General features: G+C 38.5%; 2 protein-coding genes across 3 annotated transcripts in view; both read left to right on the forward strand.

Annotated features, from left to right (window-relative positions):
• The first annotated feature begins 6,055 nt into the window (after positions 1 to 6,055).
• The window catches only part of LOC306820714 (myomesin-2-like), a 31,839-nt gene continuing 14,525 nt past the window's right edge, over positions 6,056 to 23,369 (forward strand). Inside the window, exons 1-12 of one of the 2 annotated variants that reach the window (XM_079338649.1) lie at positions 6,056 to 6,199; positions 8,410 to 8,538; positions 11,497 to 11,589; positions 11,897 to 12,032; positions 12,697 to 12,851; positions 13,566 to 13,658; positions 15,104 to 15,192; positions 15,286 to 15,324; positions 16,200 to 16,364; positions 16,523 to 16,684; positions 18,319 to 18,460; positions 19,308 to 19,519. In XM_079338649.1, the coding sequence (XP_079194775.1) occupies positions 8,432 to 8,538; positions 11,497 to 11,589; positions 11,897 to 12,032; positions 12,697 to 12,851; positions 13,566 to 13,658; positions 15,104 to 15,192; positions 15,286 to 15,324; positions 16,200 to 16,364; positions 16,523 to 16,684; positions 18,319 to 18,460; positions 19,308 to 19,519 (1,393 nt within the window). In that variant the 5' untranslated portion in view covers positions 6,056 to 6,199; positions 8,410 to 8,431. Of the gene's footprint in view, positions 6,200 to 6,561; positions 6,676 to 8,409; positions 8,539 to 11,496; positions 11,590 to 11,896; positions 12,033 to 12,696; positions 12,852 to 13,565; positions 13,659 to 15,103; positions 15,193 to 15,285; positions 15,325 to 16,199; positions 16,365 to 16,522; positions 16,685 to 18,318; positions 18,461 to 19,307; positions 19,520 to 23,369 lie in introns of those variants that run through there. The other variant, XM_079338648.1, reaches the window with a different exon arrangement.
• LOC306820715 (M-protein, striated muscle-like) lies at positions 19,546 to 23,362 on the forward strand (the record flags this gene model as incomplete). Its single annotated transcript, XM_079338650.1, has 3 exons — positions 19,546 to 19,645; positions 20,755 to 20,882; positions 21,943 to 23,362. Coding segments are annotated over 3 exons (456 nt in total), but the record flags the coding sequence as incomplete, so codon positions are not given.

A 23,369-nucleotide genomic window follows, 5' to 3' on the forward strand; every position in this document is an offset into this window, starting at 1 on the left:
TGACCAAACAAACTATTGAAATGTTTTTGTATGCACAACAACCGAATAAATCCATGACTCTTAAGGTTTTTTTCAAAGCATGTAGTAAAGCCTTTTTGTGTGCAGGAACTTTTGGCTATAAGTTGGCAGCACCACTGTTGTGTTGTGTGATCCTCTTAGAAGACAGGAGCTTTTATTCAGATCAACAATAAGCGTCCCTCAATCCTCTCCAACATGCTGTCATCTCCTCTCCAGATGAATTTGAGTGTGCTATGGGAAATATCTTGTAATTTTCAGTTTTTTGTGACACACTTTAATATGTTGAAATAATACGCATCACGTGCACCGGGATCCCTTTCTGAATTGCTGATGAATTGTGATGCAACAAATCTTGGTATTGGTATATGCAGCGATAGCCCCCCCCCTCCTCCCCCCCCCCACACACACACACACACACAAACACACAGGCTGGTGACGTCACCACGCTTTCCGTAAAAACGACTCGAGTCTGCTGACTCAATGACGTGCAAAGCCTATGACTTGCCTCCCCCCTTGTGAACAGCTACGATTTAGGACCTCCCTACTTTTCTATCCTGCCCCCTCCTCCTCCTCCTCCTCCTCCTCTGTCCTATCTTGTGCTTTCTGTAAACCCAAGTTAGTGAGTGCATGACTGAAGAGAGCTGCTCCAAAGAGAGGCCGAGAGGAGGGGGGGAGCTTCACTCACCTCTCCGGCAGAATATCTTGCTTGGTGTTATGGCTGCCTCAGGGTCACCTTCTGCAGTGACCTTCACATGAGCAGTGTCCATACTGACACCGGCTGCTGACACACAAACCTAATAAACTCTGCAAAGCTGTTCCTATTTATTTATGTCTAAATGACGTTTGTCTGTTAGCCTTGAGTTAACATATCTTTAGAATGCAGTGATTGATAAATGTGTATGGTGTAAATGGTCTCTGGAAGTTTTCAATACTGTCCTTAAAAAGACAAGTTAATTGAAGGAGCATTAGTTTTACGCTCAAGCTGCAAGGACACATTTTACATACATAGAATAATAATTTAAAAAAAAAAAGAAGCAAGATTGATGTTTTTTAAACATGATTAGTAATATTCTAAGTGCATAGGAAGATTTTTTTTCTTACAAAATTGTAATGCTCTCTGAAAGTATATGAGAAGGGTAATACATCTGCAACTTAAATGATTTTATTGGAGACAATATTTTAAATGGCAAAAATGCAACATTATTTTGTTTCCATTTTTACACTTTTGCACTTTCTCAGAATAATATATTATAGTTATATCATAATATATTAGACAAAAGACTAAAATATTAGATATGAAATCAGATAGAAGGTCTCAGAACCCTGAATGGGTATTAAGAGTTATAAGAGTTTGATACCCTTTAAAGTCTGAATATGTGTGTCACGTTAGATAAAGGGGTATTTAAAAGGTTTCAGTTTGTCCACAGGGTGTCACTTCAGTAGAAGTTTTTTGTCCTGATTGGACACAAAATATCATAATTTATTTGACCTTTTCTTTAATAATATCAGAGATGTTTTCGAGCTCTGTCCATGATTAGAACCAACAGATTTTAAAAAAAATCTCAATATCTGTAGGTGAAAGTATCATTAAACGTGTACTGATAAATCATTCACATACAGATAACATTAACCTGATGATTTCACCAAGATATGAAAATGATTACGCTTAACACGTTGGCAGTAAATAATCAAGTTTGTTGATTGTTCAAAAAAAGGTTGGTTCAAAATAGCCAAAAGTTTTTTCCATTTCAATTAAATGTTTTGGCTCGACAAATGTAAAAAAAAAAAAAAAGAAGGTAGAGGAGTACCTCTTTATGTCCTTTTGAGAGCCTGAACATGCCAAGGAACATTCATAGTAACCCACTCAATAGCTCTAAAACAAAACAAAAAAAGACCAGACCCTTTGTTTGGTAAACAAGGAAAGAGGGTAACTTGTTTCTTAGGAAACCTTTCCTTTGTGGAAATCAGGGCAATCATTTTCACAATGATTTGTCCTGTCAAAAGTGTTGTTAGGGAGACATATTTGCATGCCAGTTTGTCAATGAAAAGGTCAAAGGTCACTCAAGTTATTTTCAATTGTTTCTTTTTTCTAGTGGGGGGTGGGCAATGCATATCCAGTGTTTGTTTGACCAAACAGCAATATATGTATTTGAATTACCAAATAGAAACAAAAGAGATAAACAAACATAATCATGCATGTTAGTGCAAACAAGTTGAGCCATGCTTGTTTAAAAGTCAGAATATTTGGAGGTATCAAACATGTGAACTTCCTGCTCCTCACATTATCATGCTCCAATAATTTCTTTTATTCCCCTTCCAAACATGCTGCTTGCTGCGTGAGGCCAGAGAGAGGACGGAGGCTAAAATCCAGGAGCACTAACACACACACACACACACACACACACACACAGTTAGTTATAATATATACCAGAATACATTAATAGACATATAAATTAACTTTATAGCAGCAATGCAAACAATCATCATTATTTAAAATGATTTAGTTTTTAGACAGCAGAACATTGTTTTTTGAGGCACTGACAATGAGGATACGTAAATATCCTATTTGTTCTGTTACTTAATGTAAGTTATGATCATTCATTTTCTGCCTCCATATTTCATGTGCATGAATATTGTCTGTATTTGTGGCTCTCAAATAAAGGAAAAACTTGTGTTTGTCTTACAATAAATCAAATGTCTGCCGCACTCTGAAAATATCTGAACTATATAATTTTTTGTGAGCAAACAACATGTTTCACCTGGAGCTTCCTCAGGTGCCATGGACTTTTGATTTCTTTTTCATGCTTTGTTCCTGCAACTGTGCACAGCTGGCAACGTGTTTACCATTTTTATTATAGTGTCCATAATTTATCGGGGAAAGAACAGAGTGTAAATCGAGCTTCTTTTTTTTATTTTTTTTTATTTTTTTACTGTTTAACTACTTGAGAACCAAAATATTATAATCGTGGCGATGGCCTCTTTAGAGCATCATGTAAACTATTGTATATTGTTATAATCAAATGAAGTCTTAGTCATGCTTTCGTTATTATCTCGACCTCAAACTGACATCAGAACCATTTTTCTGCCGAGATGACAAAAAACTGATCACAGCAACTTCCTGCAGACAGACACCAGGTGGCAGCATTTACCAGTAAAAAAAAAAAAACAGCAAACTGACGATTGATTTAAAGGGACAGTCCACTGAAGTTTCAGGCAATAATTTTGACCTAATGAGGTGACTCATGAGAATGATTGTTGATTGATGATTGATAGTTAATAACTATGTTTGTGTTGTAGGTGCAGCCTCAACATTGGATGAGCCTCTGAAGACACTTCCTCTGTACACTTACAGTAAGTCTAACTGACTTTCACTAACTTAAGTATCCATTCAATCTATTTTTGATTTGGAGCAACTTTTCTTAAAACTTTTCTTTTTCCTTTGTTTTCTTCTTCGTTTCATGACCTGGCTCAATGTAAGTGACAAAAGAGAATCACAAATGAACAAGGTTTTAAAAAAGTGTGGGTTTTTTTCTAAACTCAAGTTCAAACAATAAAGAGGATGTAAGACATGTATGCAGTGTTTGGAGTGTTGTGAAGTGCAAACACAGCCAGAACAGCTGGAGGCCTGGAAGAAGAGAGGAGTGAGGCCTGATTAATGCAGCAGTACATGCAGGGTACTCATTTTGTTCTCAACTCTGATAATTGGCAATATTCTACTCTTTTGTACAGTGGTGGGCAAAATGGTTAGAGCAGTTTGCATAATAAAGAGATTTCAGTTGTTTTTGTTAAATTAAAATATCTAAAACGTGAATTAAGTATTTACAAAGTCATCATTATGCTCTCTAAACCTTAAAATAAAGCCATCATGAGAAGATTTAGTTAATTTTCCTTCCATATAATAATCTAGGCCTATTTCACTGTCAATCATCGAGCAAATTTGAGGCGAGGTGGAAAACAAACTGGACAGTATTGGACAGTACATTCAAAGGAAAGCCTTTAGTTTAGTTTATTTAATTTAGCACACAATACAAAAACAAATGGTGTGAAGAGGAAACTCTTTACAGTTCTGTTCTGTTTTATTTTTTCCCTAGTGTTGCCTTTTTTCTCTTGTGTGTTTCTTGGTTCAGTCTTTAGTGTTTCCTGTTTTATTTTGTAGTGCTGGCCCTCAGTGTTGTCTTGTTTTCTGTCCTCTGTGTTTTCCTGAGTCTTTATACCCTGATTAGTGTCACCTGTCTCATTAGTCTCACCTGTGTCTAATTACCCCATGTCTATTTAGTCTCAGTGTTTCTCCTGTTCTGTGTGCGGTCATTGTCTTCTGTACCGGTCTTAAGTAACGTGTCTGCTGTTGGATTGTGTTTCCTGTTGCTCTGGGTTTCCTATGTTTCCTTCTTTTGTTTTTTTGGGGGGGGATTTAAAATTTAAGTAAGTTTTTCTTTTTTTGGGGACTTTGTTAATAAATAGTTTTGTTCATATGATTGGGTCCTCCTCTCAGTGTTTAGTTGTGCTGTAACAGGGATATTTTAACACCATGCCAGAGAGATGTGCTGCTGTAAATACTGCCAAAGGTGGACATACCAAATATTAAAGTTAAAGTGGATAAAAACAGTACAATTAGGCAGAATTATCTGCTTTAACATTAACAAATTCAATCACGTTTTGGAGGCAACAAAAAGCCAATATTTTTCAGATCTGTCAGGTGTTCTAACAATTTGGGCCACCACTTATATTTATTGTTATTATTTAGTTTTTTTATTTTAAGTCTTTAATATTTTCTTTCTTCATGCTCTTATTGCTAATGTGTCCGTGGAATCAGCAGTGGCAGATTTGTTATTGAGGAATGGATTCCAGGTTTTGTTGAAAGGCAATCTGTTGATCGTCTGTAATGATTCAGTTTTTGTATTAATGTGCTTTCTGCTAGATGTTAATCTAGTGGTTGATGTGTATTGACTGCTTTGATTTCCTGTGTATTGGTATTCAGATATGAGGAGCCTTTGTTTGTTTTGTGGTGGTAGGTTTTTGTATGAGATCTCTGAGCAGAGTCCAAAGGATGGAGGGATTCTGCACCCCATTATTCCTGACATATAGGTCACAGTGAAAACGGTTGTTTGTGACAGCTATTGTGAACATGTTTACAAGTCCAGGATGAGTAGAAGTTTTTGTCTGTGCTGCCTCAAGTGCAGTGTGAACAGATGTCAGAGTCATTTCAGCCCATTTGTAAATTTTTGGGGGGTTCTATAATTGGTTGAAAGTTTTTTGTCATAGTGTAGATATTTGTGTATATTTGGGTCCAGAAGTCGGGCCTGGGAAGAATATCTAAATTATTATTTGGATGTAGGGATTATTATAGTGTCTTCTGGTGGAGTTAGACGTTGTGGGTTTAGAGAGATTTTTTTTTATCTTTGTGATTTTAAGGATTTCATTGCAAAGAGGGGACGTGTTGACCGGATTAATGTTCATGGTTCTCTTGGATTAAATGATTAGATTTTTTTGGGACTCTAAAAGACTCAACCCAACCCTAAACCCCATTGATAGGGTCTAATTCAAAGTAAGTATTTTTTCTTTAGCTAAATTTAACCCCCTTCAACCACTCTGCCTAAATGTAAATGTGATTTCTTTCTCAATACTACCACTAGGAGGCACCAACACGATTTTTTAAATTGCTAAAAAATCTATTGTGATTCATAAACAAGATTCATGAAGTTTTGAGGGTCTAATGAGTTTCGTTGCAGATTGGTAAGATCCTGCAATTGTGAGAAAAGCTGCAGGACACTGGCTTTGACAAGAGAAGCAGAAATGTTCTTTCAAGTAAAGCCACACAAGAACAACTGGAGGGCAAGAAACTGGAGGCCTGAGGCTTCTGTAGACTACACTGTAATGTTTCAATCCTAAGCGCTTTACCTACTAGTATATCTTCAGTCATTTAATATATTGGATAGACTAGTGTGAGTAAAAATAGCTGCTGCCAAGGAGTCTTGTACAGTAAGAATTGGGGGTATCACTGTGATGACTGGCTGTTAAAAATAGCCAAACTGCTGCCCACAAGTGTTGAGCCAAGGAGAACAGGCTGTCTTTAAAAACCTAAAAAGGTCTCACAAGGCTATCAGTGTTTGGATTTGCCAGAAAATTATCTCCAAATTATCTGTCTGACTCTAGACTGAGTGAATATTTGTGAACTCTGAAGGTAAGGTGCCCTCTTGTTAATCTTAGTTGAAGATGTCCTGCCTCTAAAAGGAAGTATAGCTCTAAGCCATTCTACGATTGATTTAAAGCACTTCTAAAAGGAGTTTCTGTCTTATGGAAATAGCATGTCCCTTCAAGAAAACAGCCACCAGATGTATTTTTTTTAATTATTATTGTAACTTATAAAAGAAGTTTTAAAATATCCTTACTTTTAACAAATGCACTTGAAACAAATATTCATGTTTTAATTCAATAAAACAGTAGTTACAGATGTACTCTCTCCCTCTACAAAGTGCAGAATGAAAGGAAAAATTTGGGGTAAATGCTATATATAGTCTTAAGTGCGTCCATACATGGGGTGGAAGGGGAACAGCATTCCTCCAGTGACAGGGTAATATTTTTGTAACCATCAGCAAGTGCTTCCCAAGCGGCATCAGGCTGGTCTGCCACCGCTTTGCGCTGTTTTAATCTCTCGGGGTAAGTCACTTTTTCCTAATATTTTACTCACCAAAAGCCAATTCATCTGGAGGATTTACTTTAGCAGGAGAGACGACAAGGAGAGAAGTGAAGGTGTGAGAAGTGAAATGTGTTAATAAAATGAATGGCTTTGGATAATCTGCCTCCCCTGTGTTGTAATCTCCCTGAGCTGTGCTTCTGTTCATACCGGGGCATTAGGAGGTTACTGACCTTCTTTCTCTCTCTCTCTTTTTTTTTTCTTCCAATTTGTACCAGCTGGAAAGGTAGAATTCAATTTGTGCTGAAACATTGATTAGTCTGGTACGGAAACATAACAAGCAAGAGGCAGTTTATTGTTTTTTTAGGGTGGAGCCCTGGGTTAGAAGTTCATCTTGTTTGATTGAAAAGATCAGCTTTATTTCCAGCTTGATGGTTTTAATCAAATAGAGTGAGGGCTGGGCGCGGCTGGTAATCCCTCTATTTTCTTAATTTCCCTAATCTTGGAATAGGTAGAGTGCTATTCATAGTTGAGCTGTGTGAGGTTGTAAGGTGAAACATTTGCTGAGCTCTGGTGTATAGTATATAGAAACTATCGCGATGCCTTTTAAATACTGCACCTTTACATGTTTTACCTTAGAGATAAATGTGTCCTCATATTATTCTTATGTTTTGTTTTTAAAAATCTCAATTGTAACCAAGTGGTTTGTAATGTATGCTATATATATTTTCAAAGACCAAGCTGGAGTTGTACTAAAATGTGATTGCAATACAGAGGTGGAATGAAATGCACAGTAAAGGTACTGATACGTGTGTAGGAATGGATCTGGTAAATGTACTGATTCAAGTTCTTTGAGAAAAAACTTCCAGGCTCTTGTGATTCCAAAAGTAAAAAAGAATCTCACAAAGATATTACAATTTGTTTAGGGGCAAAACTTAACAAAACATATCATATTTGAGAGACAATGGAACTTATTATATCTTATAATGAATTCAAATTATGTCCTGAAAATAATGTACTATACTCGTAAACGAACGATTTGCTGCTCTGAACTCACGATGACATTGTATTGCTGGCTTGATCAATATCATCCTTGTCATTTAAGTCCTCTGTTTTGCCAATGACGGTATCCCTGTGTGTTATTAATGTATTTTTAGAAGTGAAGCTGGTTTGGAGGTTTGGAAGGCGACACTCGAAGATGTAAAATATAATAGTGAAGTAGAAACAGTTAATGCACCTGTTGTAGAAATGAGAGGAAAGTACAGTTCAGTGGTTGATGGTCATCAAGCATAGTGGAGACTCATCACAGAAGAAAAAAGAAACAGAACATTGAATAGAAATTAAAAAGCAATAAAACATACAGTTTACATTTGGTATTTTGACTACTTTTAGAACCATTACTTGTTTGACAAACTCGTGGGATTTTTCCTGAATCCTGGAAACGTCTAAAAAGGAGGCATATTTTTTTTTACGCTTTTACACAAAGAAGCAAAAATAAGTATAGTTATTGACAAAAATCCAGTATAGTAGAAACCTGAAAATGTTGCTCCACTATAAAAATGAAAATAATGTACTTTTGTTACTTCCCACCTCTCTGTTGCAATAATGCTTTCAGTACCTGTCAGTGCTGCGTACTGCACATTTAAAAGATGACCGCACATGTTCCAGTAAACAGAACAGGACAGACTTGTGTTGAGATTGTTTCCATGGCTAACTTGTGTTTGGTCTCCCCTCCCCCTCCTGGTGCTCTTGGCCAGGTCTCCTTGAAGAGTTCCAGTCATGGCTTCCAAAGTCATACCTTGGTATAAGAAGAAACGTGTCAGTCAAGTCAAAACTGATTATGCGTATCATCACACACAAAGTGTTGTCAAGCATCATACAGAAAGGTATGAAGGTGGTGTTCAGCTGCTGCTTTGAGAAGCTGCTTTGCCCGGTAGAACAGGAAGAGCGTCAAGCTGCTGGGGCCAGATTTGAAGGAGGCTGGCCTTCTCCTGCTGAGTGTGCTTCCTGCTGGCTGTTTGGATTGGGGGGGCCTGATATTAATAAGCAAATCAGCCCATACCCTACACTTTATTGTCCACTTGGGGAATTTGTTTTGGACTCCTATGCTGCCCACCCTAAATGTCTCTAGAGTATTAAAAACAAAAGAAACAACAGACAAGTGTAAAGTAAACACAATCAGCATTCATTGTTCAATACCCATATTGGAAGATCTGCATAAAAAACAAAACGGGTCGGACAGTTCTCTCTGAGCTTGCCTGAGAACAGACTGCTCATATGTTGACTGGAGGGAGAGGTTTTTCAGTCTCGCTCCTCATAACCTTCTCTAAGCAGTCTGCACTACACGAGCTAGCTTGGTTTGTAACTGTAAAGAGATTACCGTACCACGCTGTCATCCTATACATGAGGATACTCTCCAACACAGCCTGCTCTTAAAGTGATGTCACCGTTTTAAAGGCTAATTATGACCATATCAGTGCTCAGTCTACAATCTCTGAGCAGCCTCCCAAACTGCAAGGCCTCCATCAAGGAAACTATTGGACCATAGACTGTATATACAGTAAGAAGGAAACGAGGCGTCTATAGTTTCTGAATTGAAGCCAATGCTGAAGTGCCTTAAACCTGCATTCTGGCTAACAGAGAATAATAAGTTCACTGGTTTTAATATGATGTCAGATTGTATGAAGGCTATGAGAAAAGTAAACTGGGTTAATTACCAAAGTAAAACATTTCCTGATGGCTTTATAGTCTTGATCCCCACTTTTAAGTCCTCTCCTGTTGAGCATGATGTTCATCTGGAATTTGAATACATATAGTATGCTATCATGAATGAAACGGTAAACAAGGACAAAGGTATAGTAACGCGTATTAACCATGGCGTTCAAATATGGCCTCTTCTCGCCTTGAACACCAGGATGCTGTTTGTCACTCGGCCCACTTCCAGAGTTCAAAAAGCCAAAATGAGTCACTGGCATTGGCTACGTCTACTTCTTTTACAGTCTGTGGGTTCCAGCTTTCTTGCTTTATCCCTTTGGTTTGATAAATTCAAATTATCATAGATTAGAAACCTGTGCTCTTCATGTTCTTCAATATGAGGGACTTCCTCAGTTGTTTCTGCAACAAATCATCGTTTTTTCTAAAGGTTCGAATTGAATTATGCTTAATGTTATACACAGTATGACTGTGTAAGCGGTTTATACACAGGTTGTGGTATTTCTTGTAATTCTGTTGCATTAGTCATAAACTTTGACAGTCATCACTGTTGGTTTCAGTAACATTTAGTCGGAGACATATTATAAACAAGGACAGAAGTGGGGTTTTTTTCCTGTAGCGTCAGCTTTAATGAGTTATATCAAGAAGTGCTGTAAAATAGACCTGTAGGTAGTACGTACCTGAGCCTCTGGAAACTACAGGTCTAATAACATTACATGTACCTCTCACTGCCTACTGTACTCAGCTGTCACACGTTTCCTTAGGCTATTATATCAACCACACATTGCTTTATGACTCAAGTAAAAAGCAAATTTAAACAGTGTATGAGTAAGCAACATCCTCATTAAAAGGCTAACGTTCAAGAGATCTTGGTTCAAATTTCTATGGTGGTAAATGGTTGTGTTGAACGTGTTCATAAACCTTTTAGTGTAAATCATTGAGTTAGCAACCTCTAATTCTAAGTACCTATTAAGGTACCTGAACATATTACATGTTCAGGAACAAAAGCTTTGAGAAGAACAGACCTATCGATACCCAACAACTGACAAAGTATTGTAGTGATAAAAAAAACTTGTGGAGTATGTTGGAAATCTCTTAAAACTAGCCACTACTGAGTCTTCGGGCTGATTTTCTCTAGGGAGGTCTGAAAGCTGTGGAGTTCCTGAGATACAGAGAAGGCCACGCTGCTGATGCTCTGCAGCTCCTGTAAAATGTTTTTGGCTTGGTTTTTTTTCGCAGTTCATGAGGGACATGCTTGTATTTTACTAGACTGCTGTAGCATGCTTTCAAAGAGCAGACCTGGCTCTGCTATGCGCTGACGTTTTGCTGAACCTGATAACTAGGAGCTACATTTGCTTTGTTTGCACCTGTGATCATGGCACAACATAAAAACAGCCTCAACGATGCTTCAAGATGGCGAGCTGTGCCGCTGTAAGCCCAGTTCTGATCATCGGCTCATCCTGACCTTATGTGTGCTCATGAGGGCTCTGTCTTATGTCAAAGGCCGCATGCCACCCCTTTGAACCTGACCTACATTTGAGGCCAACTGTAGATACTGATATCAGCACTGACCAAGTTTGTCATGAAGATTTCCATTAGCAGGATTGGAAAAGAAAGAACATGGAGGCCTGGGTTCATTCAGTTTGATTGTTCAATGGACAATGTATTTTTTAACACTTTAAAGGGTCGTTTTGAATTAATTTTTTTGCCCCCCCCCCCAAAAAAATGGGTTGGAGGCGGGGTATAGGCTGAGATTTGGTGAAGTACATGTTCTTTGCTAGGCAAATACGTTGATAGAATAAAAATGGATTACTCAGGATTCCCTACAGGTTTTAAACATTTAAACTGTAAAACAGAGGAGTTACCATGGAAACAGCCACGATTGTTCTCAGGATTGTTATTACATTTATTCATCTTTATTAAATGTTAAAAGATGATATATTATTTACAAGAGGGCCATTTATTTATGTCAAGATGTCGCCCTTTACGTGCTACACTCAAGACAAAAACACACAGATTTTTGCAGATTTTAACAAAATCGCTTCTGCAAAACTAAGAACCCATGAAGTCCATGATGAGGAGGAGTTTTCTTTTGAATGTCTGTTTGACGATGAAGAACTTTCTCTCAACAGGAAGTCAAGCTCTAAGTCATTGAGTCAGGTGCAGGCCCAAGCCACAGAGGCTATGGCGGAACCAACGTACACCATACCGGCGTTCCGGCAGAGGTGAGTTCCCATTGGCTGCCGTCATATGTCAGTCTATTTAAAGTGTAAGGTAATACTGAACTACGGTCCCCACGAGCTGACTCCAGTCAAGACAGCCCATTTCTTATGTGTTACTCGTTATTCTGAATGATTATTGTTGTGTCAGGTGTTAATAAGGATGTTTTTGTAGTATTTTTCTTTTTGACCATCTTTTTTATCTCAAAGCTGTTTGCTTTGAGAAACCATGTGACACTTGATAATTACTTCTACGACTGTAAACACTTACTTTAGAAGAAGTGGATCAATTCAAACATGTTTGTTTTACTAGGACTGCTGAGGGGACGGAGGAGTACCAGAGAGTGAGCACGAATGTTGGGAAAGGATTGACCGTTATTCAGGAGGAGCTCCACAGGATGAGGGTTGCCACCAAGGCCAAAGTGGACAGTCTGGCGATCGAGAGAGAGGTGAAGGAGCCAATCACACGATATCTATGAAGAGCACATTTACTACTTTAATGATCATATCATAGTGTTGAGTCGTGTTTTTCAGTTTCATAGTGTATTTTAAAACACATTTTAAATTTTGCCTGCAAATTAGATCATGAATTTAACTTCCAAAACTAAAACTCTCACTCACCAGACTAACTGCAGCCGTCATCTGGATGTCAGTGCATTTAGATTAATATCTCATTGTATGCAGATGACACTTGACATTACATTGGACTTTGACTAACCACCTTGTGTAGTGAAATGTTGCTCTGACAAGATGAATTATTTAAACACTTATCTACTCAGGTTAAAAGTTGAAGCTGTAACAGGCTGTAGAACTTAGGGTCTCATAGGGTTTGATAGGGTCTAACTTAACTGCACAAAGACAGACGGATGATGCTAATGTTTAAACTTGTCTTTGTCTCAAACATCAGTGCTTGTTTTTGCCTGCTGACTTCCCCTGTTAACTCAATAACTATAACTGTTGATGATATCAACATATTTTACAGAGGGGGGTTAAAAAGATGTCTTCCTATTCTAGTATTAGTTGGTCTGTGTAGTTACTGTGCACATTGCATTAAAACATACTGTATACATAAACAAATAACTCCATTCAGCTCATGTTGTTTTCTTTTTGTAGGCGAAGGACATGATGGTGAAGAGGCCAGATATTTTGGATGATTTCCCCAAGATGCCGGACTTCCTTATTGCCCTGCGGCCCCACACAGTGTGGGAGAAGACCCCAGTAAAACTGTTCTGTACTGTGCAGGGAAACCCGAGGCCCATTGTCAAATGGTCAGAATCTTCACATCTCATTAAAACAGATTAGAGATTAAACCTAAATTATAATCTGAAAAGCAGGAGCAGATTCTTCACTGTTTCACTGTTTGATAATCGTGATAAAAAGATGACATAACCAAAAAAAAACAGCTTACATATAAAGGCTTTATGTGTCAATGTTCACATCCTGTCTTAAGATCAGGAACATTTCAAAAGCCTCCTAACTAAACACAAAGTAAACTCTCCTTACCAGCCCAGGATATCCACTTAACTGACCTTACTTTCATTTTTCCACTTTGAAGTGGAAGTTAACCTGGTGACTGCTCCTTTTTCTCTTTAACAAACAAAAGATGTAAACATCATCTGCTTCAGACACTTTGTTTTCTTTTACTCCGACTTAATGCTGTTCATGTTACTTGAAGTTGAGTGCCAAGGACTGTTTATGCTCCATGTTACAATCTAAGCTAAAAAAGAAAATCCAGTGGTTAAAAAAAGCTGTCATGTCGGGCATGTGAAGTGAAGGAGTGTTGGATGCTCATTTATAAGCTGATTTAGTATTTAGCTTTAACTGACCCGAGAGAGGCTAAAATGAGAGGAAGAAAAAAGTCATAAAAGTTCCCATAAGAGTTTTAGATTTTCCAAGCTGTTAGTGAATCTCCAATGATCTTGATTGTACACATTTTACTCAGAGTTTGCAGGTGTTAGAAGCTGACAGCTGTCTGTTTACAGGTATAAAGGAGGTGTGCCAGTCGACCCCTTGAGCGCTCCAGGAAAGTACAAGATTGAAAACAAGTATGGAGTCCACAGTTTGATCATTAGCAGGTACGACCCACTCACACAACTTCTTAAAAACATTACAACATTCATTTGAACAGTTTTCAAGGGCCAGTAGTTGCTTCTTCAACACAGCTGAACCAAAGAGGAACTGTTCTGCTGGCATTATGCAATACATAGACTTGTGTTTAAAGACTTATGGTTGGAGTTCTGTAGTTCTGTTGGGCCTTAAATCAGAAGCCAAACATCCTGCTGACAAACAAAAAAACAGGACAAACAAAAACCATGATAATTCCCAGTTTATGTATCTTTATAAATCTTAAATCACTCTCCTTGTCAAAACTAAGCTGCGAGTGCAGAGAGGAAAAGGTAGCGTTGTCAGATTGAGGGTCAGGGCCTTGCCGGCCGGCCATTTCGTCATCTCCAAGACTCCTCAGCTGTTGGTGTTGAAGTGCTGACCTTTGTGTCATTTGAGCCTAAAATTCCTCCCACTGCTGGCTATCTCTCGCTCTCTCTCTCGCTCTCTCTCTCTCGCTCTCTCTCTCTCTTTCTCTCTCTCTCTCTCTCTCTCTCTCTCTCTCTCTCTCTCTCTCTCTCTCTCTCTCGTTCTTCCTATCCATCTGAGGCATTGCATTTCTTGCATTACAGGATTATTGAGGAACCCGTTTTCTTTTTCTCCCTCAGACTCAAAGTGAACAGCTCTATAAAATGAAGAGCACAGACTCAGTTTCTGTCCGTCCCCACAGCTGGGAAAATGTCTCTGGTCGTTTTAAATAGTTTAGTCCCGGGTGAAGGTCACATTTCTACCTTCTATTCTCACCCTCAGTCTCCTCTTCAGTCGCTGTCACAAGGTGTCACTGCCTGTGCACGACTTATTTTCAAAACCTGCACATGTGTGAGATTATTCTATCACAAAAGGCAGAACATGATGTTTCTGTCTTTATCGAGCTTTGACTTGAGGAGTGCACGACTGACCTCTGTGTACCCGTCTTCCACTCTATTATTCTGCCAAGACTTTAAGACGTGTTGAATGTTGCAATACACTTTGTTTTACGAGCCAAACTTTGTATGATCGGAAATTGTAAATGTTGATACATAGTTGGTTAGAAAGACAATTTTCAGTGATTCATTTGAAAAACACAACAAGACACACAAGGCGGTACAAACATGTATACACAGATATTTACACACATGTATATACACTTGTCCATGAATTACATAAAAGGATGTAAACTAAAGGAGGACATCTCAGGGACATTTCCACTCCTCCCAGAATCTCTCCAATTTGTTGAGTTCTTCCAGCAGCAGAAAAGAGTCTAAATGGTGATTCCTGAAGAGGTGTAATAAAGTATCTTCTCAAGGTTGAGCTTGTTTTTTTCATTTAAATGTACTCGTTTTCCAGATTTCATGTAGGTGTTACTTCCTCTTTTTCACACGTTGAGGCCCTGTATAAAATAAACTGCCTTTTGTGTAATGCTGGTCTTGCCCTGTAGGTGTGTTGTGAGTGATACTGCTGAGTATAGTGCTGTGGCCACCAACCCTCATGGCACAGCTAGCAGCATGGCAATGGTTGCTGTGAAGAGTAAGTTCTCATCGCACTATGACTCTGTTCTATTCCCATGTAATTCATCTTTCCTATTGCTCTCTGTAATTGTGAGTTTTTTTGTCTATACAGGACCTGCAGGAGCCGGGGAGCTCTGCCATCTTGGACTGGGTGAGCAGAAAGAGGGAGCAGTAGCACAGGATAAGGATGTGTTATTTTATTTTTTTTAGGTGGATTCTGGCCTGGACACAAAACAAGTTTGTGCACATGGGATCAGTCAGCTACAAATAGCAGAGCATGTGAGAGGTCTGATAAGACAACTAAGATAAGAAACTATTGTAAGGAACTGTTGTCCTCGTCTGCCCCAACACAAAGTCAGAACCAGAGGGCTGTTTGGCATGTTAGAATAATTATTGTATTCTTGTAAAGAAATACCATAATACAAGAAAGTCTCTCTGCCACAAACAGACCACAGTGACTCAGGATTTTCTCATGAAATTTAACGGACCAAAGGCTTTTTTTCAAAAATGCTTTGATGAGATCTATCTTTTTTAGGATGGAACAAGAAGTACTTTTCCTTTTACCTGTTCAATCTCAATAAGAATTAAAATAAATGAGAACTAGTCGATTTGACACTAACAGTCGTTTCTTTAATTTGCTTGGTATTTAGGTTTTTGAAAACATGTAGACATGTATTTAACTGATGAAGATGATGGGCCATGATGGTGTTAAAGTGAATATGAGTCATTGACTGTGCTGCATTTTCTCTTTTCAACATTGAGCCAAAAATAAATCTAAATCTGTTTTAATAATCTTTTGGTATAAAAATAAATAAATATTCAGTATTTTAGGAACAATGTTATTGATCCTGGAATCTCTGGTATTCTTTGTATCCCCCCCCAAAAAACCATAAATAAAAAAGTTAAAAATACAAAATTAACATCCATATCATGATTCTAATCTATCCAATGTGCACGTTTATATATCCCTGTATGTCAGTTCAGTTGATCATGATGGTTGACAGTGATGTCTTACCTCTTGCCTAGTGCCCCATCTGACTGAGATTCATGCCAGTAAGCTGGAGGTGACCCTGCTCGATCACTTCCCAGTGTCCTTTGGTGTGGAGGATGGCTCCATCACTCTGGTGTGTCGCATGGTGGTGGTACCCGACCTGCCGAACGTCCCCCCGCTCGCCCAGTGGTACAGAGACGGTGAGAAACATTATTACACATCAGCATTGTTTTCCCTTGATTTTGATTTAAGTTTACTCAGCTTTCTTCTCTTCTAGCCCTTTGATCCATAATATTTCTGCAGCTTCCTCAGAGTTCACTGTTTTTAGAACTAATGATGCTTTGCTTCACCAAAACAGATAAGCTGCTGAAGCCCAGCAGCCTGGTTCAGATGTCTGTGGGTGGAGGTGCCGCCCGTCTGACTTTACCTCAGCTGGCCAAGGACGACGAAGGTCTCTACACCCTCCGCATCTTTACGAAGGACGGCACCGCTGAGCACAGTGCCTACCTGTTTGTTTCAGGTATGACCTCTCGTCATAAAGTAGAGTAGAGTTGAGATTTGCAATTGTAGTTGTTTGTTGACTTGAACTTGGAAATCCAAGAAGAAAGAAAACAATTTTGAAGATCTTTCGTTTGGTCTTTGGTGACCTCGTGGCATTAACTGCAGGTAATCGTGTTTTACCTTCACTGACAGTCCTTGTTCTTTTTGGAGAGCAAGTTGGATTCTTTTTCTTGGAATTTTCACTCATTTTATAATTCAATCATTGTGATTAAATCTTTAAAATGCTAAAATAAAAGCATAAATCAACAATGTGGAGGTTTTTGAAGAAACAACAGTCCACTAAATAGCGCTATAGTTAGATTATTCGTCTTTCTATTGATCAATTCTGTTAGTAGTCTGACAGAATCACAATATCAGATAAAGAGTAGAGAAGAACATACAACAAACAGAACATTACGCAGATATGGTTGTGCAACAATTGCAGGGGGAAAAAACGTTACTACACTCCAACCAGAGAGGAGAAACTTCACTGAGTGAAAGTGTAGGCTTAGTGTTCAAACATGAAGCTCGCCCTGAGAACTTCAACATTGTGTCAAGTGTTATTTTGAAAGTGTAAACAAGGCTCAAGTGAACTTTTAACCAATTGGATGGAGGCTTTGGAATAATGGTTTCAGACTGTTTTGATGAGGTCACTAGTTTGATCAGCTGCTGTCAGATGAATTGATGCCACTGTAGAGGTGGATTCAGGACATGAGGACATGTTGCATACACAGATGATGTGTCAAACATGAAGAACAGCAGACAGACATAAAAAACTGATAGTTCAAGATAACTCTCTCTCTTCTGTTTAGTCCCCCCCTTCATTTTAACACATCATGAATCAATGAAGTTCTACATGGATTCTGTATTTTTTTCTTAGACTGTACAAGCCTTGTTGATGCTGTTCTCCTTTCGTCTTAGGCAACAACCTGGATTTTTTACCGGTCATAATAACCTTTGGAGTGAAGCCAAACCTCAACCTTTAACAAATGTCATGACAATAATACGCAGCATGTAACAGGTTCACAAACTCAGACGTAGTTTGCTTTATTCCTGCCGCCCTACTTGATCCAAGGATGTGTCTCAACACGGCAGATAATCATATCCACTCTGCTAACCTTCAATTAGTGAGAGCTTCATTCAGAATCATTTTAGTTCTCATGAAAAGATAACTTGTAGGAATGTTTTCAAATCTAAGTCCTTTTTTAATTCATGTTTCTATTGAACAAGCTCGGGTGCAAACACAAAGACATCCTTAGTAACTCTATTTATCTACAAAAAATAAAGCACGAGACAGAAATACAGAGAAAGCCTGTTATTCATTTCTCGATCCTTGAAATCTGATTTATTCATTTATTTTGGAGCTGAAACCCTAAAAAATGAAGAATTTCTAATCAAAGCACAAATTGTTGAGTCTGTTGAAGTTGATGTATTGCCACTGGCGTATTTGCAAAAATATACTTGATGCATTTCACAGTTTTCAATTGTAATTTTTTTTTATAATTTCCATTTGAAAAAAGTGCTCTGAATCTGTTTCTATCTGTCGCCGTCTGTCTGTTTGTCACCCCTCCTGCCTGTCTTTGTACCATATGTCCTTGTTTCCTTGCTCCTTAGATGCCACCCCCTCTAAGCCCGGGGCCCCTGGTGCACCCATGAGCGTGAAGGCATATGACATCAACTCAGACTATGTCTTAGTTGCCTGGAAACCCCCAAACACCGTCAACGAGGCAGCCATCACCGGATACTTTGTGGATAGGTCAGTCGTCAGCCGGCAAACTCTTCAGCCGTTCCGTTTATAGCACAGAGCTGGCACACGCAAACCAAAACAGTCAAATTACGCTGCAGCTGAGGGGGAATTCCTGGATTATTGAACACGTGCATATTTGTAGATATTTCAGACTTTAAAAGGCTGCATGCTTATGTTTATGCACTGATCAAAGTACATCCTATAGAAGTTTTTGGTTTTGCCACTGACAGGTTCAGACTGTTGTTTAAGTATTGACAAATGTTTGGAGGGAATCCCTTTTTCCTCTCGCCAACTCCAACTCTCGTTCCACCAAGACTTCTTGGAGCAACTGAACTAACACTTTGAAATTTGAAGGAAAAATGTCTTTTTGAGCAAGATTTTTCCAACAACAAAATTCTCCATTGAGATTCCAAAAAAGGATCTTACACTTTGAAAAGAAGTCCTTCCTGTAAAGATAATTCCTATCATATTGTTCGCTTTGAGCATGTCAGTTGCAAAAGCAAGAACAACTTTGGTTTGAGGCAGCTTCCTGCAACAATCCAGTTACAGACATGAAAGCCTGACTCACAACTGGCAGTACACTGGCTCATTTTAGATAGTTATTTACACTCAATAATATGTCAAATCTGAAAATACCAGAAAAACTTCACTCTGGTGCTGTTCACAGCATGTGCATTCGGCTGTTGTTAAATGCAGGAACAGTTACCAGGAGGAAGGTGAGAAGTAATATAAGATGTCATTGTCTTTGTTAAAAGTGCCTAAATGTTCACTTGGCCTTTTGCGTACTTAGGGCTACTTGAATAAAAGGGCTTCACTTTATGTTAAAACACTTAAATCTTCCCTCTCGAATGTGCAGGTGTGAAGCAGGAAAAGACACCTGGGTCCAGTGCAACGACTCCCCTGTGAAGGTTTGTAAATACCCAGTGCACGGCCTCAGCATGGGACACTCCTACCACTTCCGGGTCAGAGCGGTGAACAGCGCAGGCACAAGCAGGCCGTCACGTATGTCGGACAAAGTGACCGCCCTTGATGCTGCAGAGAGCGAAAGGCTGCAAGGTACCGAGGAAGGTAAATCCAAAATCCAGATGGCCTGATATGACCGTTTCCTAACAGGTGTGTTGTTGTCATTTCCTGAAACAGTGATTAAAATCAAAGGAAAATACGACATAGTCATCAAGGATGATGACCTGGAAGGTAGGGTGGTTTACAAGACTGATCTGGATTCAGTGATTCACTTTTAATTTAACTTTAAGTAAACTCACCAAACACAACGCTAACATCTGTCCCTCTTTAAAAACCTCTCCGGCTCATCATAACTGAACTAAATTTCGAATACGTCAACATTTAGTGTTTCTCTTAACATGTGCCTAAAACCACTCATTGAGGCCATTTTTCTTATTTTGTCTCCGGATACACTTCATTTGCACAAACTTAGCACATATACTCATCACCTTCAGCTGCTCACAAAGGGAGAATTCAAAGACTGACAAAAAATAACATACATGTAAATTTTTCACAGTGATACACAAACACGGAGTGAAGAGACACAGCTGCATTTATAAAAACCTGGTGTCTGTTTTGTCTCGTTCCAGGAATTTAGTCAGGAAAAAAAGGTCCCATTGAAGTTGTTTCAAACTTTCTTGAGAAACAATGTAATCAAGAGTTAGTATCCTTAATTTTGTTTCTCTCACATTTGAAAACACATTTAACACTGCCAACAACGTCTTGCGGGTTGAAATCATAACAGCTGCAACATGATTCAAAAATAACTTTTCTGTCCTCTGATTGGTTTACCAAATGCATCACAGGAAGAAAAAAAAATCTCCTCCCTTTCTAAAGGTTGTGGTGCCGTCTTTGTTCTAACTCCTCTTCCCCCTTTAAATCTAAAATCAACTGAGATATTCACCACTTCAAGAGTTTTTTTCCGACTAAAACGTGTGTCGATATCTCCCTCCCTTTTCTCTGACAAACCTTTAACAGAAAACCGGATTGATACACTAAATGTTTTCGACCTGTTTGTAGAAGTCCCAACATACAAAACTTTCAGTTTTAAGTTATTTGCTAAAAATGTTTTAATTATTGTTTATTCTTATAAAAGAAAACATGAACTAGGCAAATTCAGCCAATTTAAATGTATGGTTCATACTTTGCACACTGACTGGAGAGACAGAATGTGTCGACGTTCAATCCATAAGGGAGGCGCTCTTAAACCTCTTCAAAACGTTACAGTTAAAGAAACGGGACTTCTGCATCAGGAGAGCTGTTTGTACTTTAGGCTTTATGCCCGTTCACCCCTGATCTAGGCTATGTAACTCTCCCGGGGGAGCCCACTGATGTACACGCGTCCGAGGTTTTCAAATCGTACATCGTCCTGAGCTGGAATCCTCCCAGCCCCCGTGGACGAGCTCCACTGTGGTACGTCATCGAGAAGGTGTGTTGCTTCCTCTTAGGCCGTCCTTCACCATCAATGTAGTCCAGTGATAATCAACGTTTGATTGTGAAAACATAAAGAAGATGTTAACCTCTTAAACTCTGGGCCCGGTTCTTCAAAAGTAATCCAACAGGGTTAAAGCTATTAGACAGGATTCTTGAAAACGGGTTTTTCAAAAGGCAACAATGAAAATGAACTGAAGATCAGCTGTTTTAATCCTGTTTTTATCCTGATTAAACCTCCAGGTTGTGTTTTTCAATAATTTTGAGTTAGACTGGGATAACTAGGATAAAATCCAAATGATCCTGGTTCCAGCAGATGGCAATTTTCTTCAGACATTTTGGACAGAAATGCTGTTTTGCTTAAGTGACAAAATAGCGTATGTTCATATTAGGGTTGTAAAAAATTAACTATTGTTACGTCATGACATATTTCACCAAATATCATCAATATAAAACATTATTATTATTATTATTATTATTATTATTATATAACATTAATATTTCATTTTAAGCACTTTCAGTTTGGCGCCCTCTGTGGACAAATTGTGCATTCTGTAGCTGGGTCGAGATGACGTTGTAACTGGCAGAAAAAAAGTAGACTACCAAGTCCAAGTCTGGATGATTTTAAACGGGATAAAACCTTTGGAATAACCGGGCCCTGAATTTTCCCTTGAATGTCCTCCAAGTTTAATTCAACCAAAACCAAAATAAAAAACTCTTTCAGTGAAACTTAAAAGCCCAAAAGGACATCTTTTTTATTTAATTAGTTATTTGTATTGGCTTTACTTCTTCTGTAGATGAAACAAGAATATTACTACTGTCTTACACAACATTGTCTCTGTTATTTATCTTGATACACAGAGTTTTCTCTGGCCTATGTTCGGAAAGGGCTTTGCTACACCCTGCATAATAAATGTCTTATCATTGTGTATATTTTAGAATATCATATCAATTGACCAAAATTAAACCAGATTTAGTATTTGAACCACATTGATGAGGTTGTCACAGACGGCTGTACCTTCTCATGCCTCCCCTCCTCCCCCCCGATTCTCCCACAGTGCTTAGCAGGCACTGGAGCATGGCAGCAGCTCAACACGGCAGTCAAACTTTGCTCCCCCCGTTACCCGGTTTATGATTTGCAAGATGAGCAAATGTACCAGTTCCGAGTGTATTCAGTCAACATGTATGGCAGCAGCGAGGCGTCGGCGCCCTCCGAGCCTGTCCAAAAGGTGGATAAAGATGGTAAGGGGCTGTCCTGTTTACATAAAGCACTTTACATGCACTGAAACACATTTTATCTTCTACTCATAACCTACCTATTAGTTATCACAATCAATTTAACTTGTACCAGAAAAAAAAACCCATCTAAACAATGTAATTAACAGAGAAATTATATGATTTTTTACAGACATGAAATATTCTATAGTTTGTACCAAAGTTCTCCTCCCATACAAGATATGAGTCTGACATTAAAAGGCCTTTTTTTGCCTTTGTAGAAATATCACAACAGTTTTATCAAAACTCACAAATGTAAGTTCAAATACACCGACGTGGCGCACTAAATCTGTCCTGTGTTTGTTCAAAATGAATCACTGTATGTTGCAGGTACAGAGGTGCCGGTTGGTATGTACAGTTTCATGTGAACACCTTTTAAGAGCACTGTTTCACTCTGCTTTAATACCACAAAGTACTTTGTTCTTCCACTGTGGGGTTGTCTCATCCATGAGCCAGAGGTATAGCGTGCATGAAAGATCAGTGGAATTCATCTATACAAAAGATGGTGATTGTCACTGAGGAAAAAGTGACTAAACATCATGACATTTCTTCTGACCTGATCCATGGCAGATGCTTTCTTTGAGTTTTGATGTTTTGAACTTTTGAACTTTGAATTGTGTCCCTTTTATTCCAAGCAAAGTCATCATCTTGAAAAAAATGCATCGCACAGTTCTTCTGCATAGCACAATGCAACCCCACATGTTGCATTTTTCACAGGCACAAATGCACTGTTTGTGCACGTTTTACACACTGAAAGCCCATAAGTCATTGCAAACACTACAGTGAGAGACACCTCTCACTAATGCATGTTTGATAGATGGGAACATGTTGTAGTCCACAGTAAAAAGAGAAGTTCATTTAAAACCTACAATGAGTAATATTTACAGGTTTCTCTTCTAAAAAGAGTTTATGTATAGGAATCAGTCTATTGCTCGAAGAAAGTGTCGAATAACAAGAGTCCAAAAGTCACAAAATAAGACCTGTGAGTAACTGCAGATCTGACTCTATATCGTCCTGATTAGGTAAATGAATCCTTGTTTGAGTTATGCAGTTTTTACTGTACATGATCTTTGACAACTTATAAAATCAAAAGTGAAATATTGATCCACATTTGAGCCCATGATTTGAAGGAAGTTCTTAATTAAAACCATAATTTGAACTGTCATATAGTAACATGACTCGTGTGTAAATAAAAGCTTCTCCTCCTGTA

Source organism: Symphodus melops, assembly GCF_947650265.1.
Source record: "Symphodus melops genome assembly, chromosome: 2".
Lineage (NCBI taxonomy): Eukaryota > Metazoa > Chordata > Actinopteri > Labriformes > Labridae > Symphodus > Symphodus melops.